At 41.8% G+C, this 21,754-nt stretch overlaps 1 protein-coding gene across 1 annotated transcript in view; it reads right to left on the reverse strand.

Annotated features, from left to right (window-relative positions):
• Positions 1-891: 891 nt before the first annotated feature.
• LOC139468388 (heparan sulfate glucosamine 3-O-sulfotransferase 6-like) overlaps positions 892-21,754 on the reverse strand; it is a 31,779-nt gene continuing 10,916 nt past the window's right edge. Inside the window, exon 2 of the mRNA XM_071250331.1 lies at positions 892-3,394. Within this exon, the coding sequence (XP_071106432.1) occupies positions 2,776-3,394 (619 nt within the window). The 3' untranslated portion in view covers positions 892-2,775. The remainder of the gene's footprint in view (positions 3,395-21,754) is intronic.

Below are 21,754 nucleotides of genomic sequence, written 5' to 3' on the forward strand. Positions count from 1 at the left end.
GGAATCAGTATAATGTGTCTGAGTGGGGTATCCATGTTTAACAGTGGCGTGTTATCTCAGTTATCACACAGTCACACACACACACACACACACACACACACACACACACACACACACACACACACACACACACACACACACACACACACACACACACACACACACACACACACACACACACATACACACACACATACACACACACACACACACACACACACAAACGCATGTGCGTCAACATAATAACATATATATGATCTTCCGGGAAGAGCGGAAGGTCGTGGCTTCGATCCCCGGTCGCGTCATTCCAAAAGACGTTAAAAGATGGTACCCTGCCTGCCGATCGGCATTAAGGGGCTAAAACAAGGACTGGTCGCCTCGGAGTCAGTGTACTGTGTCTGAGTGGGGTAGTCATGTTAAACTGCGCCATGGTATCCCAGTGGGCTAGCACTATAAAATTGGCATTAGTCCGAACTAGTGCATGTATAAGTTCAATAATCTCACTCTTAACATGAGCCATGAAAAGCTGCAATATGACTTCTGCTAATTCAGCAAATATTCCTTCTCGAAGTCCTTGGATATACAGTACAACGAGACTATGTTGCCACTTTGAGATATCCGGACATTCGAGATAGCGAGGCAGCAAGACATATCAAGTATGTCGAGTTATCCGTAGTTCCATACAAACGGAGTCCCGATAGCAGACAACAATTCTGAGACAGTACAACCCTCTTAGAATATGAAAGATGACAAAGTTCGAGTCGTGGTTCTACGTTCGGATATGACGAAGCTCTCTTGTTCTTCGGACTTTGTCATATGTATTCGATGGTACATCAAACAGACACACAAGAAAACAAAAGTTCTGTCGAAAATAAGTGATTTATTTCCTCATAACAAGAACAATAGCAACATGCATCTCCCACTGGTCAGTCGGTATCACGTGGTATAAGCTACATAAGTTCTAGATTATAAACATGTACTAACCAGTGTACAGTTCCTTTCATCTATTTTCTGTTATTCATCTCCTTGGAACACCATGCCTATTAATGGATTTCATGTCTAAATGGAGTCGGCTGCTGAAGCCCCTAATTAACTATGAACAATGCAAAAGGTAGAAACACTTCCAACAGTCAAAATACCCATTGTTATTTCTGTACAAGCAGTGAATGTTTACTTTGATTTCATTGAAACCGCTTTACAATGTATATACACTTAATAATAAATAAATACAAATGATAGCACCAGAGTTGTCAAGCGACAAAGTGTGGTCGTAGCTACATAACGGTGTCATGTCGAAATGACGATGTCACGTGACCCACCACCTTATCACGTGATATCCCATTACCCAATGAAATTGGACAAAGTTCAGTAAGCGTGGAAGTTAGAATAATGACTATTTGTACTGGCAAGATACGGCGTCATCTGACAAGACCAATAGTAAAACAAAAATTTTGACCCGTGTAAAGTAAGCTTGTGTCTTTAAAGCCTTACTCGAGTTGAGATAGCAGAACCTTGCGTAGATGGTTCGCTGACATCGACGTGTCCATACCGTGTGTATTTTGTCGAAGCATTTTGTGGAAGAAGGGTCATAGTGAGTCAGCAAGGTCACTGCTTCCGGTATGTCACTATGGCAACAAGAACAAAACGTCACACGTCAAACGGCGACATGGTTGGTTTAATCGTCACGTCAACGATAATGCCTCCAATTGTCCACATGTGTTAGGAGACACATATATGCTTTCCAGTGGTTTTATGTTCCTCTGCATAAGGTAGAATACCATCTCGTCATGAAAACGTTATTGATAGAAAAGCAAAACACAAACGATGAAGACATGTTTTTGGTCCCTTTTCTTTTGTGAGTCCGGCGATAGGGTTGAATTCGCTTGTAGATGACGAGGTCACGGGTCCAGCGGGTGGCATAGCGATGACGACACCAACTTCAGATATTTGTCTACTAAATGTATGCACATACTGTTTGATCTGTTTTCTCTAAAGTAAGGTCCTTCGGGGTCTTAACTACATCCCACACGTTCGTATGAACAGCTTTATGGTTATTTCAAAGTTACCCGGGAGCAATGTACATCCATTGTTTGTTTATACAGTTTACACAATAAAATACATATTTTAATTACCATACCAGCTATGTACTTCCTTTGTCAAAATGTTGATAGTTCTCAAAACAAATTAAACTCATTTTAAACCCCATGCAAAATAATCAAAGATCGTATATCATTTATAAACAACTGCCTTTTCAGAAGGTCCCTACATTTTGTATTGGATAATTGGACATATTTCTGTATCTCTGAGTTCCAAGGTTCGGAATGGGGTTGAGGCCTGACAGGTATCGTTGTAGCCGATCACACTTGATGGTGTCACCGCCATGAGAAAAGTGTGATGGTGGCAAACATCAAACATATTTGCCCTTCGCTGTAAGTGTCTTCATAGAGACTCTTGTTTGCATTTGCCAGTAGACTTGGTGTGAAATCTATTTCCATGGCTTGCACAGTCGTGAGACAACTCGCAGTTTGTCTCATTGTTTCAATTTGCGGAGGGCCAAAGCACACATCCCTACCTGGCTACTGATGGAGACGGGCGCCATCCAGACCAGATCCCTGTTGCGTATGCCCTGTGTTGGACCTCCCCACGGTAAACACATGCTCCAACTTTGTCAACATACGACATCATCGTCAACACAACACAGCGTTCCTTATGACACATCATGACGACAGGACGTGACAGCGGTCAATAACTAGACGCATAACCATTCCACATGTGTCACGTCCAGCCGAAGTCCTGTTTCACCATCTGATAAAACTTCAGATTAAAAGGACGGTAAAAGTCTCGCAGTCTTTTCACGACATCTGGGTCGACGTGAGGGTGACGACGGCCCTTAGTTTTACCTAAGCAATGTGGCCTTCCACTTCCTTCGGGCTTTTTCAGACATGGAAATCCCCGGGTCTGGTTGAGGTAGAAATGCTTGTCAGTAATTATCCGTTTTAGACCAAGGAAATCCTGAACTTTAGCCATCTCTCCTGCGGGGTCAGATATCAGGTTTTCACCGCTGACGAAATGCATTTGTTCCAAAGGGAAATACCTCAACCAACGTTCCACATGTTTGGCATAGACGCCAATTCTCACAGCGCCCCACTTGGTGTCTACAAGGCGGGTTGTGTTGTCTATGAACGCCATTTGTTCAAAAGGTTTTAAATAAGGCCTTTTTGTGAAGGACTGGGTGTAGTCGGATATTGCACGAGTCACCGGGTCCCTAACCACTACAATCAGTTTCACGTTCTTGGACATGTTGAAGACCTTCTTCGGAACTTCCCGGGTGACGAAGTAGCTCGGGGTCTTCTCCATGGTCACCTGGCCCGGAAGCGTGGTCGGCATCTGTCTCCTGCAGAGAGAAGAGACATTGTTAGATGAACCAGGAATATTCATAAGATTCTACACAAATGGTTGCATTGTTATGTTGAGAACATTACATGAGTCACAGCAGGGCGAATCTGGGATTCGAACTCACGACAAGCGGATCCTGACAAAACGAATTACTGAGCCAAGACCACTAAGTCATACCAGTTTCACGATAATCCATAAGACATGAGGTATGTTTTTTAAACTTTGTTCTCTAACGCCGCTCTCAGTAATATTCCAGCAATCAAGTCTGGGCCAGACAATCCAGTGACTGACATCATGAGCATCGATCTACGCATGATCCGGAGCAGATTAACAGATCTCACGGGAAAAGATTATTATTCCCAAAAGTGTTGACAATTAAAAACAAAATATATGTGCAATGGTTTTCTGATGTCACGTTTCTTTGGTGAAACTGGTATCTTTCGATCGGCCCATTTCTACACTATAGTTTACGAGACGACCTTGTGTGAGCTTCTATAATAGCTACATATGTTTTGCCAGAAGAAAAATTTGATTGTGTAATTTCACAAATTCATAACGAAAGATGGATTGCAAATGTCACTGTCTGGCAGAATTGGGCCAGTACGATAATTTATTTATGATTTCATTGACACTCACGTCTCATCCGTCAGCAACTTGCACACATAAACCTCAACGGATATAAATATACTTATCATAATGCACATAAACATCGTGAACTTTCCGCATACGCATTCATCAAAAGTCTGACAGGAGCTATGCAAAGGGATTAGTGCATAGGCTGCTGTGGGCGAAATGAAACACCGCCAGGCTTCAGTTTCGTTGCTTCGAATAACAGCTTGATGTGAACTGGTGGTATGTTATATCCACGACCATATTATTACTCAGCATACAACGAACGCAGGAAGGGGAAAAGGGGAAAAGTCATCTCAAGTAAAGGCATTCTTAAACCCTTCTTAGTAACTAACGTCCACTTATCAAACTTCGGACAAAACAAACCGATTATAACCCTCCCCTCCCCTCCCCTCCCCTCCCCTCCCCCTGTAGTTTGTTATGTCAACAGTCTACACTGCGGTTATATCTCATTAACCCAATCTCTATTACCTCTATATATACTACTCAAAAGAAGTTAAGGAACACCCCATTCTTTCACGTTGCTATAGTTAATTTGTCATGACATGAAATATAAACTATAGTAATATAAAATGATCTAATGGTCTTTAAAGTCTTCTGTGTAGTATGGATCATTTAAGACGAAGTACGTTTATTCGCTAGGTAGAATCTTTATTGGCATTACGGTGTACTATCGAAATACGGATAACTCGAATATCCGATAGTCCGAAGGGCTAGCTTCATCTAGTTGTAACTGGTCATCTCACCTGTATAACATATGCAGTCGTGCTTCCTAGTATCGATATATTACCCTTCATTTGGCGTGCTGTCGTGAAAATATCTACTTTGTCTAGTTTATCAACTCCCCTGATGACATAGATTATCCTCTATACCAAATTAACTTAATATCGTTGGCTTCCATTTGCAATGCACAAAGTTAGCAAGAGAATGAATATCAAACAAAGCTTCACACAGAATAGGCATGTACCAGTGCGACACTGGATTTCCGAATTGAAAGAGCCATTATGTAATTGACTACATCGTTCCTGGCTCGCTATACATTCATTAATCATTTACAGTCAGACAACATCTAACACACAGAGAATGAAATTCACAAAAGTACCGCCTAGCCAATCAAAGAGTAAACATTTCGATTCGTAAAGGGCAATATTGATACGCCGATGAAATCGCCAATAAAGTGATTCTCATTAATCCTCTCCGGCGTCGAGAAGACTCGCTCCTGTCGCCGGTGGGAAGGCCAACTTCTCCCAGTTCACGTAATGAGTTCGTGGTGACCTTCCTCTGCCTCAGTCATTGTTTACGCGATGTCGGGGCTAATGGTCGCGGAAACATTGTATCATAGCCACATCTACATCATATTAAATTGTACTTTAATTTTCCCGTTAGTTTCTTCCGTGCTTTCCTTTCCTAACAACTGTTGTATGTTTGGGGACATCCGCGTGTGTAGATGTACGGAGATCTGTTTCATGTACTGTTGACGTGCGTTTCATGTTTCATGTACTGTTGACGTGCGTTTCATGTTTCATGGACTGTTGACGTGCGTCTACAACTACAATTAAAGAGGTCTTGGCAGGTCTCTTACCCAGTAAAATTGACGATTTGTTAAGTACAGTAAACTACGGTTATAACGAACACGCTTATAACGAACTGACGGTTATAACGAACTTACTTTTTTATCCCGACTATTTGCTGTAGTTATCCTGTATATATGCTTATAGCGAACTACGGTTATAACGAACTAAAATTAGTAGTCCCTTTGAGTTCGTTATAACCGTAGTTTACTGTATTGGAAAACTTTAAGACTTTGTTTAGGAGTAGAATGATATGTTCGTTTCTCGATACTTTCGTTTTAAATTACATTTAAGACGTACATCTTGAAGGACATCATAACAACCAAAATGCCCCACATCATACCGTGCCCTTTGAGGAAGAGTTGTTTTATCCGCAGGTTTAGTGCTATTCCAGCTCTATTCAAGAAATATTCGAATATTATCCAAGTTTGTTTGTTTGTTTGTTGTTTAACGCCGCACGGAGCAATATTCCAGCTATATGACGGCGGTAATATGTCAGAAGTATGCCAGTAAAGTTCCACAATATCCAAGGAATATGCCAACAATATTCAGCAATATACCAGAAATATTTAAGTATTTTTTCTAACAATAATCCGGTAATATTACAGAAATAATCCAACAAAATCCCAGCAATATTCCTGCAATATCCCAAAGGGTTGTAAGAGTTGTCATTACCCTGGAGTTCATTATGGATCTGAGATAAGCAATTCCCCGGTGTCCCTTTGGAGGACGTAAGAGTGTAATACGACACAATACTACATATTGGTAACTGGCCTGACTGCACCAGCACCATCATCTCATTAACGACTCCGCCTTTGATGTTGATGATGTGACTTCAGGATTACATTGTCAGTATTCAACACAGCAATGGGGCCGGTTGAACAATACCAAATGGAGCGTGGTATGGTGTAGTATTTTCGCCTGTTGTTAGGGGTGTTGCCAGGCGTGTCACATGACCGACATAAGTGATTGAGCAAGGGTGGATCGAGAAAGGTTCTACTAAATGTCCTCTACTTGGTGAAACGTTCGCACTATACTAACACTTGGAGAAGGAAAACATTTTTTTTTAAATAATTGTGGTTTTTTTCTTCAAAAGATCCATTCCTCTGCTGCTGTTTCCATGTGTTCATGTGGAATCAAGGAAACTAGACTTGGTTTAGTTTGATCTAGACTTGCCTTGGCTTTAAATGAATATATAAATAATTTAAATGAAAATATATTTACTAAAACGCCTAATTCCGCATGTCATGGAGCAGGCGAGTCTTCCCTCCAACAGGAGTTAGTATGAAGTGAACTGCCAAAAGAAAGTATCCACTTAAAAGCTTGGATCTGACCAAAATATTACAAACGTTATCGGAACGTTACCAGGATGACCTCTTGTAAGACACACATTGATATGATGCACAAAATATCGCCTCTGATACCTGTATCAAACACATGATCATCGAAAGTTTCATTTTTAGCCACTATCAAACATGGGAGTATACTTTTTTGCCATGTAGTTTAGTACATATGTCATACGCATTTACGATATTTACAAGAAAGTGTCATTTTAATTCATTTTTGGTGATGAAAACACCACATTTGAGCCTAAGCAGACAAAGCATAATGTTTGGATTTACTTTCAAATAAATATTTTCGACACGACCACAGGATTTTCTAGGTAAGACTGTTGCATCGACCAGCTGAGCTCGTTCCATCTAAGCGCCTTTGAGTAAAACTTTCTTTCGTAGAATCAATAATCTAAACCCCAACCAGGTGAGATAAACTGTCTCCGATTCAACGGCATTGTAACTTAAGACAAATTAATTCTATAACATCATTTGTACGTTATTAGTGAGTGAGTCGGGTTTAGCGCCGCTGTATGTACATTATTAATCTGAGTATTACAATAATATCACCGTTCGGATCATATACTCAGGGGACTATCAAACACCAAGCCATTAGACAGGAGCAGAATCAACTACCTGTATAGCACGGCTGTGTACAAACATCCCCAAGCTAAGGGAGACGCCGAACTACAATGCTGAAGCGCTGCGATCGATGCAACGAGGCGGTGTTACAAGACCTATACCCATTCTCGCCAGTGCTTACATCTAACAAGGCACACAACTGGAGTACCGGTAATATCTGGAGAACAGTCTTTTGCACTCTGTATTCAGGGCTATTTCTATACATGATTATCCAGATCCGGATCCCGGATCAATTGGAGACTGTGGTTAACATTGATCTGGAAGCTGAATTAACCCAATTACGACTGGCATTGTCCGCGTGGAGTCGTGTTGCGCACCCCGGGAAATATGCTTCAGCGAGATGCGCTATTAAGACAATACGCTTTATGTTGTGTGGTGCTAGTCTCATGCTATCAGTGGATCATTTGAGGCAATATGGCAGGTTATATTTGGAATAGCAATTTATCTTCTGAGTAAGATTAGATTGTATTTAGATTAAATATACGTGTAACGCAATTACATAGGGTTGTATCGGGTACAGAAAAAGCTGTGTGACTAATGAAGTCTCTTTGGTAGCATTCCCGTGGAGGAAAAAATATCTTCAGAAACCGTGTCGAAATTAAGTGATCCTTATAACGTTAGTAAATTATAGTCATATCTGGTGTTCCGTTGAATTGAATTCAATCATTTGGTGAACAAATTGTTATTAGCCAAACGATACTTTCAGTTTGTTGATTGGTTTTATAGAGAATTGATTTGATATAGCTAACCTTCCGTAAAACAGCTTTGAAAAAAATATTCATATGATCCTACGTTTATTGCATCTTTCCATTAAAGGATAGGTTTCAGAGTCAGCTAGGCAGATAATACGGATGAAGCGGATATCTATCCTCGAACCTGAGCTCTACAATAAGATCGAGAGACGATCTTGTGGTATCGTGTTGATAGAAGGCCTCATCTTCTCTAAATGCCGGGTCGCGATGCTAGGCGTGGCAGTATCTTTGAGTTTACCTTTGATCATAGTATCTCATTAAGTCGTTGTAGATGAAGTCGTGATCGGTATAGCTGCTGCTGCTATTCCCTGTGGAAGTGTTTAGGAAAGTCACGAAAGTAGATCCTGGCAAGATTAAAAGTCTGCATTGTTTGTGATGTTTAAGCCTATCCATGCATCTGTAGGCGGTTTGATATACGTGCGGGAGTCAATAGTTAACTCCCCGGACCGATAAGCCATCAGTGTTACGACTGCTATTTAATTCTGCCTAACAACTGTGTATCATCCAAAAAAGACTTCATCTTTGATCAGAGTGTAAGGGGATGAGCGGAACAGTCACAGGGGATGTGTAGCCCAGTGGTGACATCTCGCGCTCACAGATTGACTGCCAATGCTGATCACAATCAATGCAGCAGCCAAGCGAAAGGGGCTTAGCACTCAAGTCACTTTGTCGCGGAAACTCAGGTCTGAATCAATACTTTGTCTACTTAATTACACCAAGTAGATCATTGGCACGGAGACCACGGATGCCTCGGGCAGGTTGAGGACCGCAATTCATGAAGAGGACCCCATATGCTCTTGTGGAGGTCCTTCAGAGCACTGAGGTCACATCTCTCGGGTGGAGAAGGGTGGTTAAAATTTTTAAAAAGTCGATCCTGAGCTTCTTTTTGTGATCAGATTCAGAATGTTGATGGAACAGGGTGTGATGGGTTGATGCAATAAGGGCGTTAGAAATAAGGAACTATGTGTAAGGGAAATAATAAATGCATTGAATGACAAGGGCTCGGTAGATAACTATGTTGTGGGAGTTACACGGAGATCACCCTCGGTGTTATCGGTACATAGTGGGAAGTCCTTAATCATGTTTTAGGTGAGAAGGGATGTGAATAACGATAAACCTGAGAGTGTAATACCACGAAATTACAAATACAGTGGAATTGAGTCGATATTGAAACAGCAATTTGTCAGTGTTTGTTCATCATATGGGGATGTTGAGACGTTAACGTTCATGTAACAACGCTGTAACCGTCGACGTCCGCGATCCTAGCAGCATCAGCTACATGATCACCCCCATGAGGTCTTGGAAAAGGCGTTTCTTGCATTATTAATATTATCATCGTCGTCGTTGCGCTGCCTAGTCAAACCCACCCAGAACTTTTCGGAGAATGTGAAGACTCCCCAACACTGCAGCCTTCTGCATTACCCAGATTGTCAGAAGGGCTGTATTCCTGGTGGCAAACCCGGGTACTCTCCCAATGTCAGTCAACAGATTGGGAGACACCAAACCTAAGGCAATAAGACAATAGGGAGTCGGACAACTTGGTACTTGGGATGCAAGCGTGACATCATTATTATTATTGTTGTTTTAGTTGTTGTTGTTGTTGTTGTTGTTGTTGTTTTTGTTGTCACTATCATTAGTACATTTTAAGTCGTAGAAATTGTATCTAGATAACCAAACTAATACCTTGATGATGCCAGAGAAGTAAATACGGATGATCTAAAGGATAGGGCCAATGGCAGATTTGCTGATATCTAATACAAGCAGGCGATGCAAGACTTTAGACAATCAAGAAGAAGATTTACACCTTGGAACCACCGGGGCCCGATTGTGTAGAGCCGGATAACTGGTTCTACCTGTCACTGACGTTCAGTAACACTGAGGAATCTCTCGTCATTTCACATTGGATATTACATTTGTTTTATTCTACCCTCCCCCTTGCCATCAAAGTGCCCAACGTCATTTCAAACTTTCTACATGGGTTTACACTCAATAAACCCCCAAACAACTCTACGACGACGGAAATATACTTCTCAAACAAAGTTAAGGACCGCCCATTTTTTCAGATTACTAAAGTTAATCTGTCATGACATGACAGATTAACTATAGAAATATAATAGAATCCGGTGGCCCTTAACTTAGTTAGAGTAGTATATCTACTTAACCAGGCATATAACTACCCTTTGACTCTATTTCCAGACTGATCCGTCTCCCAGCACCGACACAGCACACTGCCATTAAGCCATATATGAACTCCATCTTTCGAGAATCGTTCGTCGACTGTGAAATTAAATCACGATATTACAAAGGCAGATTCAGAGCGCAAATAGCTTTTACAACAATCGTTTGTTTATCAAAGCGACAAATAAAACCCATTAAGGTAGACTTTACGCCCTGGGACCCAATTTCAAATAAACAACAAAAGCACGTATGCAGACCGTATACCCTAAGTGGCACACCTTCATTTACTGACTCGAATGTTAATACAGATTGCTCAAGGCATGGGGTAGTACCATTTATATATCATTACAATAAGGTAATCCTGTTTCTTAAAGTATATTCCTCTGAAAAACATCCCCGACCTTATATAAATTGACTCCATCTTCTCCAGGATGAACTGTGATCTACGCCTGTGCGTGAGGTTAAAGCTCGATGACCCAGGAGAGGGGACGAACAATGACGTTGGATGACCCTCCCCCTTCTCCACCCCCGGGTAGATTACAACCTGCGATATATTACCTGAGTGTGTGACTTGTGGGGTAATTAATGTACCGACTGACCCCCTGATACCATCAACTTACATCCGTGTTAACCCTGGTTGTTACGAGAGATGCTATCTGACCTACATGAAGTCACACATTACGTTCCAGGTCCCCAGAACGCTTACGTGCGACCTTGTGGTTTCTCGGCCAGGTGTGAGGGTGCCAGCCAGGCCCATAGCAACACATTGTCACGGTATTTATCCTATGTTTGAGTCATTTACCGCAGAACATTACACCGCTGAGCAATGACTTAAAGCGGGGTAATTTGCGTGTTTATTTGTACAGGTTGTGTCCTTGACGAGCTCTGCTTGTAACTTCGAAATTTAGAAAATGTCCAACTTGGTTCAGTTGAAGCTGAGCCAGTAACCTCAGAAGTTTGTTTATTAACTTGTCACCGTGAAGTGGTTTAATGTGTTTCGGGATTTAATCGCACAACAAAAGTGATGTTTAAACAGAGTTTATCCAGGACGAGGTTCACCAGATGGCAGATCAGTATTACTTACCTCTTCGGATTAAGTCTTCGGTCTGAGGACAATCTTTCTCCCACATTGCCAGTTAATTAGTAAAATGGTGCTACCTCATGATCCAGTATGGCGACTGAGTGTTAATTTTGCATTCACCCGTGGCCTGGCTGGTTTAGTATGCCATCGTACCCCAACTGGCACCCTTGATTTAGACATCAGTAACTACGTCCTCCGCTTCCGGTCCGAGTACACTTCCGGTTGAGGAGCCTGGGTTATAACTCCTAACTTACAAATCCTAGAGTAGGATCATTCACTAACCCATCCAATTATTCAAACCCTCTCACCCAAACTCTCTCACAAACTCAGATGGAGAGTGTGGTAGCCTAGTGGTTAAAGCGTTAGCTCGTCACGCCGAAAGCCAAGGATCGATTCTCCACATGGTAAATTGTATTTCTAGTATTCCCACCTTGATATTACTTAAATATTGCTAAAAGCGGCGTAAAACCTTACCCACTCACTAAAAATCTCAGGCGTGCACCACACACCATCCTGCAAACCCACGAGCTAAAATCCTGCTTTGACATTGACAACGCTCGTCCATATCTCCCTAAATGCACATGACCAAATGCACCAAACAAGAACCCCGAATTACAAAACAATGTGACAACGGTCATAAATCGTCACAACGTTTGCTCTATATTAGGAACTGATCAGTGCGTGCAATGAAGCACCCGACTGGCGTGATGGCGACAGCCAGGCATGTTGTGAGGTCAACAGCTGGTTCTTTAATTAGCGAATAATAATCGAAAATATTGTGAGACGCAACGATTTCTACCTATCTGCCAACAGTCTGACTCGCAGCGTGTTATGCGACATTGTCGAGCGCCGTCACCGCGTGGGCCATCCCCCGGCACCATGTGCTGGCACACAGCTGAGGCCTCATTGTCTGCTTATGTTCAATTATACTGACTACAGGAAGCCGGGTGTTGTTCTTAGTCTATGGTTTAGGACAGTTATATATATTTCACGGACTTTCAACACGCACATGAAGCTTTATCGCGGAGCAAACTGTATATTTATTCAGTCTTGCCATGACCTCGCCTTGGGTATACCTGCCATGTATGCCTTGGCATGCTACTACCACGCCTTACATGACATATGTCAGCTATACCACGACATAGCTTGTTAATACCACCACGCCTTGAAGAATATGTCAGCTATACCATGGCATTTGCTACCGGTAAAGCAGGACACGCTTACCCTGTTTGCGAACACCTAGTGTCAAGATCGATTTCAGTGATTCATTCATAATTTCTTTATCACTATTTTGCCTTTTAAGCCGAATGGAATATGTTTCGGCAGATCGAGTGAGTGAGTGAGTATGGTTTTATGCCACTTTTAGCAATTCGCAGCAATATCACGGCGGGAGACACCAGAAATGGGCTTCACACATTGTACCCATGTCGGGAATCGAACCCGGGTCTTCAGCGTGACGAGAGAACGCTTTAACGCGACCGACCGCGGATAATCGAGACTGGTTATTTTTTTACGGTGACGTTCAATATTTGCTAATACCACCACGTCTGAAAGTATATATGTCAGTTATTCCAAGACATTTGCCACAAATACGACATCCATACAACATATACCACTCAAACTTTGATAGGGGTATTCAGATACATTGGAAACTTGCCTTTACAATAACTTCCCATGTCTAAGTAATCAGTGTGGCGAATCCTGGAATGATACGATTATTCCTGTGAAGGATTCAGTAGATTCAGATTGAGAGGCAGTTGGTACTGATGCTACTATTGCAACTACAGGGATGTCTACAACGCTGGAGGACGTCCATGAACGGTCTAGCGTACACAACAGGGGTGACTAACAATTATAGATATAGATATCGAACAAATACCTTAAGAGTGAGTTGGGTGTAACAGTTATAAACAGTAGTCCAGTTATATCTCGGCGTGTCAGCTTAATGCTGGAGGAAAGCCAGAACTGATGCAGGTCTCAGACGTTTACCACTTTGGAGAAACCCACAAACATGGGTATGGTGCTGACAAACCTAGAAACATAATTGGGGGCAAAGAAGTAGCTTTTTATACTCCACTTGCAACTGGTTCAAACACAATCCTCCCATCCTCCTATTGGTTAACATTACTACAGTGAACATCCGCTTTCTTTGACAACTGCAAGCACTTTCAAGCACACCGTACCATCGCAAGCCGCAGTCTTTACCTATGACCTACAGCGCCAAGCCATGTGTAAATACAGAGATGCAATAAGCAGGAGGTAGGACTATATAATATGCTTGTTATGAACTCGGTAATCTCGCCACGAAATATTCTGGCGGTTGGATTCACCAACTAACCGAACACATGTGTTTCCCTGTAAACAGGCTTAAGCTATAAATCTCCATATCGCTGATGAACCGATGCCCGGAAGTTCAAACTCGTCATCGAATTTCATTAAGTTAATTGTATACGATTTAATTGATCGTAATTCCTTGTAATAATCTTTCCATTTCGACGTAATCCGAAAGCCATAAATATAGACTCTGAAAGCTATTATTTTTAATAATTATCAAGCCCTAGAGTTGAAAGGCGTCTATGTTGTGGGGTGTTTCATTAGCGTCAGCAGACGGTGTATTTAACATAAAATATTACAGCTGCCTTAGCACGGTTCGTCAACATGTATCAGGTCAAAGACGTTTTCTCTATTCGATATTGTTTTTATCTTCAATTCCTCAGTCTGGTATTCCTTCAATTGCAGAAATGTTCATTTCTTATTCATCGCTGTTGAATGTACTCACAAACACAAAATTGCCTCCAATGTTACTTCTCCGAAGCAGTTTGGAACTGGTTAAATAATTGACTTTAGTATGTCGTGCTCACAAACGTAATAGCCACACGACACGCCATGGTATCAGGTTTTACTTGAAACTGACATTCGTGTTATTATTCAATTAAATTGTAAATATTTCAGCTATGACGGTAACGGTTATCATGTGACCAGTCCGCGTAGGTCTATATTTAGATTCAAGTATGGTGGAGCGAGGGAACATTCGACTCAGGTAGTGGCGGTATAAATTAGAAGTATCATTCTCAAGTGAATGCTAATTTATGCTTCACAAGAATGCAAACACTAATAAAATGATAATAATAATAGAACATAAATACTAACGATCATTTATGACTATATCTGGGCTGAAGTAGCCATTATGCCGCCATAAAGGCAGATCTCTCGACTAACGACTTTCCGAATCCACTCAAGGCTTCTTATACCGGAATAACATGGACATAAACCCATGGAACCTTCTCGTGGCCTTGAGACACAGATTTAAGCATATTCTTAACTATCGGGAATATGATTATCTGCGAAGCTGCGGGGCTTTGGTCAATCTCCACCAATTAACTCCTGCTAACCCTCCCACTCCAAGACGGCTAGAGGCTCTTCCAGGAATCGTTCCAGGAAGATCTCAGCGAGGACAACAGCATGTCCCTGAGGACAATGACACTGAGACTCGGTCAGGCTAAGACAGGACCTAATATCTAGGATACCGTTTCAGAAAGTGACCTCAGCGCTACAAATGTCGCAACTCCTATACTCTAACTTAGACTTGCGATGTATGAGTTTTAAGTTTACTTTGTGGAAAGGGCCGAGGAACAGAATAAATACGCCTCCGAAGAAACCGAGCATCAAATAACGCCTAGTCTGTCTTACAGACCCTGATACAAATATATATCAAATACAGCCCATGCAAGTGTATAATGCTTTACAAGCCTAGATCACTGCAGTATCGAAGAGTCACTGGGCTCCCTTTTATTAAATTTTTATTAGGATAACTGAACAACTGTTTTTTCTGTACGATATGTTCATTTCAGAGACTAGATGTTAGTCTAAATAACGCCAACACTTCAAATATAGCCGTCGCGGTTGAATAAAAACGGTCGCTTTGTCTCAATAATTCCATTTGAACATTAAAAAGACGATTACCTCAAAGGAGAAGGTATTTTGTTCACGGGTCATGGAAACATCCTCGTTTACAGGAATAAGGACCTTATGTCCTCAGTTTGTTGGTCTCGCTAACTAGATTTTTCTGAGGATATCAACTGTTTGTAATTACGTTTTCCGACAAAGATTCTCTTTGATGTACTGAGGGCGGAGTTGTCGTAAAGCACTGCGGCCTATTTCGATATTGGAGGATAAATCATTGTTAACAGACTGGTTAAGATTAGACAAGCAAATGAAAAGCGCTTCTGACTCAAGTATATACGGTTGTCCGTCTACACCGCTCGCCGAGCTATCAGCCGCCCCATGCGTCTCACCACGGCGGCTCTATTATAAATACATACACGGGAATTAAACCAGCTCCATAACTCAGGTGATATTTAAACAAGATAGGCGACGTCAGGAAGCTATATTTGCCCCGCTTTTGTTATCTCCGCAGCAAACACAGGTAACGCGGAGCTGGAGAGACACAATGTCCACGCTCGTGGCTGGCAAATAGAGGGGGCATTAAAATACCCATACAAACAGAGGGGGCATTAATATACCTACATAAACAGAGGGGGCATTAATATCCCTATACTTCTTTATGGGTGACATGACCACAGGGGTCTGTGTGTCAACCTTTGTGGCTAAGGTATGTCGACTTTAGTGACTCGCATGTCGACCTAAGTAATTGTATGTCGGCTTTTATGGTTTGTATGGTGATCTTACTGACCTGTAAGTCGTCTTTGACGACTTTTGTATCGCTTGTACTGGTCTGTATTTTGGTCTTATCAGTTGTTGTTGAGAAATAAGTGATTTGTATATCGACATAGTTGACTTTGGTTTGACCGAATCGGCGTTTATTATGTCGATCTCAATGTTGTATGTCGACTTAAATATTTTTTGTGTGTCGACCCTAGTGCTTTGTGATTTGTGTATCGAGATGTATTAGAACAGTTGTACTAGAACTGCAGTATTCCAGCTAAATCTTTAAATAATCGAGTCTGGACCAGACAATCCAGTGATTGACATCATGGACATCGATCCACGCAATTGGGATACGATGACATGCTTCAACCAGGTCAGCGAGCCTGACCACCCGATCCCGTTAGTCGCCTCTCACAAGCATGGATTGCCGAAAAGCCATGCTACCCCGAATCTTCACGGGTCTGCATCATCTTGTTAAATCACTGTATTGTCTGGTCAAGACACGAGTGTTTGCAGGCTGAATCATATGACAGGAGTATTGCTGTGCGGAGTGAGGTAACAACAATTACTTTTCCATACAAATTGTGCGAGTGGTGGGCACTACCAGCACCGCAGGACATGCCAACCCTTTTTGCAAACGCCTTTTACGCCCAATGGAATCTGTTTCGGCAGACTACTGAGACTGATTAAAAATATTATTCTCTGGCATTGGCATTATATATACTACTCAAAAGAAATTAAGGATCACCTGATTCTTTCATATTGGTAATGTTTATCTGTCATGGCATGAGAGATTAACTATTGTAATATGAAAAAATCAGGTGATCCTTTACTTCTTTTGAGTAGTATATATTTAGAAAGCCTATTGGTACTAGAGTTCGCGTGTCATGTCTAAGATCTGGGTTCGATGCCCAACACATGTACAATATGTGACGAGCATTCTTGGTGTGCCATGATATGACAGGAATGGAGCTTCACTCACTACCTCAATGAAAGTTAACATACTGCCCCAACAGCCGCAGTCTATAGACTAAAGTAGTGAGAGGCATGTTTCCCGGTTGAAGCACGTTGACAGTGAGAAACTGAAATGTCACACACAAGATGAAATAGACCCAAAGTTCAAATAAGCCACTTGAAGTCAGGTACAGCCTGTCCTTCATGTTTTGGTCTTCCTTATTTCGGGGAAATTGGGCCACGTAGGTGTTAAACCACGAGTCTTTATTCATGAGGAGACGAGCGAAAGTCTTGATCAAATTACGATCATTTTTTGAAGATATTATTGGTCCAATATTCACAAGCAGTAGCTGCATGTTGCCTTCACGGAGCCCTAGGACAACCCAATTTTCATAACGCAATAAGGCTGATGTGAATACGCTCCAAAGGCAACAAAACCTATAAGCCGCTGTGGTTAGGGTTTCCACCATATCTGTACTGTCAAAGCCAGAGGAATTAACTGATCTTTACAGAATGGTCGCTACCGAACTGTGACAACGTGCTTCATTACGCTTAAGTCGAGCTAATGGTCTTTGCGAAAGGTATATCAAGTATGAAATCCCAATGCTCACGTTGAGTATTTGAGTCATTAACTCATAACGCTCACATATCAGTTCGCGACCTCGTGTTGGTCATGGGGTTGTGTCAGCCAAGACACTTCCAGTTAATCGCCATCTTGTGAAACGATCCGTGACATGATAGATCGTCTATCTAACTTGTCACCCTGGTGAAAAGATTATGAATAGCCATGTACATATAAGATACATATGATAAAAGACAAAACCTTTCAGCATAAATGAATCGACGAGGTATGTGAGTTGTCACGCTTCAGAAACAATTGTTAAAGCAACGTCTTTGAAGTGCTTGCATATTCATTGACTATAAAGAGCATTGGAGACAAACAAGCTACCCAAGTCCGCAGCCAGATGTAATGTACCGCTATGTCGATTTCTTTCAAGATTACAAAGGCTCCAGCAATTCTAAATCATTCAAATCTCCCCGTCTTAAAATAGGACAGGAATCCAGGACTGCTTAAACAGAAACCAAAGCATCGGTGCCAACCAAATCCCCCGAGACATGTGGCACCTTTAGGATCTACATAGTAACAAGACATTATCAGGGTGTGTTTGGTCCGTGTTGGCACTAATGGTAAGAATACCGGAGTGGCTCAGTGACAGATTACCATTGTCAGAGGTCTCATTGATGTCCGAGACGTGATGGACTGGGTGTACCGATTCTTAGTTGGAGTCGGGTTACGCCAGGGATTGTAGAGGACTATTTGTAGAAGTGGACACTCGTTAGGGGAAGGGATTGGGTGTGTCCCGGGCGTGCTGGGACGGGGATGGAGAACATTCAGGAAATCGTTCTGCGTTAGTATCTTCCTGTGAACCGTCTTGTCACAACAGAACGTACTGAATTCAAATATGCCACCTGATACCATTAATATGAAACTCAGAATCTGGCTGATGTCCACAAATAACATGCATGTGCCTTGTCAATATATACTAAACAAACAAAGTTAGGGATCATAAATATGTTTGGGAATATTGGATATGAAACTGTGAGTTCAATCTTCTCTACAAAAGAATATTCCCAAAATATTCATGACCCCTTACTTTTTATGTTCAGTATATTTACTGGAGGTCATGTAGTCCCAAATACTGAGCCACAGAATTTGAATCTGAATCCGTGTTGAATTCTAGATGCGTCAAGAAAGTGTGAAAGTATGAGAAGAAAATATGTTCGAATCAAATAAAGGCTTCGAGTAGCGATTCGTATGTCCCGAAAGGTTCGCGTCTCTCAAAATGTTTGAATATTGAACTTAAGTAACTAAGCAGTTTGACTACATTGTTGAAATGTCATAAGCATTCGAGGGTTTCGCCAGATTCCTTGAAGCGTTTTTTCTTGCCTGTACACTATACCCGTAACCGTATCAGTGTCGATGTACGATCAATATATCATGGAGATGAGCCGGACGTGATATTCATCAGCAATTTGGTATCAGTCGGGTTTTCGAGAAACCTAACCTTTCCCGTAATTAGCACCTCAGCTGTTGACAAGATAGCATCGGCGCCGCTCTTGACCACTACCCATCTGCCGACATCTTTTCACATGACCAGTCGACATTTCAAAATGGCCGGATTTAGTCTTATGGCCTCGTCGAAGCTCCGAGAACACAAAGGGCACATCAAAGCTGGTGAAGCATGCATTATTCCCCGTTTATTCAACTGACCTGGGCAGAAGATCTCCGGGAGATTCCGGCAATGGTCGTTTCATGGACAGAGTCTGTCACTCGGTGATCAGGGATACCGTGCACGCTATGCTTGATTTCATGCTTCATAACAGGACTTCAACGTTCCATAGAGTGAGTCTCGTTCGCTGGACAGCTGGATATCGCGATACTGCCATTACTGGCAGATGTACTCCATGACGATGCGCTTGCGCTTATCTATTCAAGACATCAAACATTAACGTTGTTTACCCCGTATTCACCATGTCTAACATCGACATTTAAAAAAGACCACACATTACCAATATATAATTCAAACTACCAAACAACACAACACAATATTATAAGTAATATTTTAAGTGTAATTTCAAATCGTGATTTTTAAGATAAGGAAAAAGTGGGTAATAGAGTAGGTTTTTGGTCGTGATGCGATGTTGCATTTGGTGTCACTGCCGATACACTTTTGGAATATTGTCACTGCAGCGTAAAACCATACTCACTCATATAAACAAGATTATACGTCACTTAATCTTAACTTAGAAAATTTTTTTTAATTTAATTATCTGGTAGTTTCTAGTGTAAGCGACCTTCATATGATAATATGTTTGTGTAAAGCTCATAAACTGTGACATATGTTTCTTAAAATTTCACTTAGAACATTGACCACATACAGACGATGTGACAAGCTTGGGCGGGTTGTTCCTCGTAACAATCTAGACACACTTTCGCTGCTGTGACACATTCCTCCAATATCACACCATTGTCCTATGTCCCTCAAAGGGTTAACTGTACTGTCGCCACTTATTTCAAGTACGTGAATACCTCACGAATACCAATACTTAATCTGGACAAATTTACCATGGCCGGATCTACCTTGACACCGATTTGTAATTGTGTTGTGTCAGCGCGTCTATTGTTTTAGCCCAAGTCAAGGAGTTGATAGGAGATTGACTCCCAATATATCCTAACTGCCTTCACGGGGTCAGATCTACGTGTTTCATCCCCGCTGTCGCGCGTCTCGGTAAGCTCTTGTAATATGTTGACTGGGCGGAGAAGAGGGAGCGTTAACATGAGGCGATTAAACTCGCCTCGGGTCCCTTTCCCCGCGAACATGAGCCAATGTCAAATATAACACTACATGGTTGTCCGTGATGTTTTATAGCGTGTGAGTCTTCCACAAGCTCAGCTGTGACGAACAAGAGACGAGTTAGTTTACAATGTAGAAAATCCTTAATTCTGTCTTAATTCTGATACTTTTACAGAAGAGGTGGTTCTCATGTGATGAAGGCCGACTTCTTACGAAAAAGGGGTTGGGAGGCAAATGGGGACAGTGTTGTGGATACAGGGGTTTGTTGTGGGTATAGGAACGGCTATCGGGGAAGATATGGGGATGGGGGAAGAGTCAGGGTGCTAGTTGGAAAGGGTGCGGGTCGGTTGGGGAATTGAATAGGGAAGTGAAGGGATGGTTTGGGGTGCGGGGTTGGTGGATGGGGGATGGAGAAGAGTCGGGGTGGTGGATGGGAAGGATATGGGTGCGGGCATGGGGTGGGGGGTGGGGGGGCAGGAGTAGAATCGGGGTGGTGGTTGGGAAGGGTTGGGGTGGTGTAAGTGAGAAAGGGCATGAGATTGATATCGGGCAGTGTTATTCCATGTAATACTCGACGAGGAGTAACATACTATTCATTTGGCATCCACAATTAACTACGATTAATGTTTTCATGTCTCAATATATTTATCTATTAACAAATGAACAAATATGTTCGTGTCAGATATATCCTGAAGAGAAAAGAGCCCCTCAAAAATCAACTTATAGTTTGTGCTTAAACAAGTTGATGTTATTAATGTAAACGCTTACTACCTCTATATACGATGAATCAAAGCTTTCACTCCTGAAGCCTTCATGAAATATAGATGGACATTGTCAGCTTATCTTTAACGGTGAATATTTTCTTTAACAACAACCTTTGCTAATAAATATGGCTACAAGTATCGAGTTGGTTTATATTATTCATAACTCGAATAATACCGTGTTCAATCCACGACCTACAGATAGATCCATTAACAAAGTAAGCTCACGCGTGTCTAGACAATATAGCCTGTCTTTCCAATACTTTATTTGCCAGACGGGACAAGGATAGCGTTTGCTATCTAAGTAAATATTCTCACTAAATTAATGAACAGATCCCTGGTGATAAACGCCCGTGACTCTCGCCAGTCATATTGACTCCGAGGCCAGTGATTTCAACATAAAGACATCGTGTTTGATTTTCTCTGTTCAGAGT

The sequence above is a fragment of the Haliotis cracherodii genome, unplaced genomic scaffold (genome assembly GCF_022045235.1).
Source record: "Haliotis cracherodii isolate W230 unplaced genomic scaffold, xgHalCrac1.p SCAF_2, whole genome shotgun sequence".
Lineage (NCBI taxonomy): Eukaryota > Metazoa > Mollusca > Gastropoda > Lepetellida > Haliotidae > Haliotis > Haliotis cracherodii.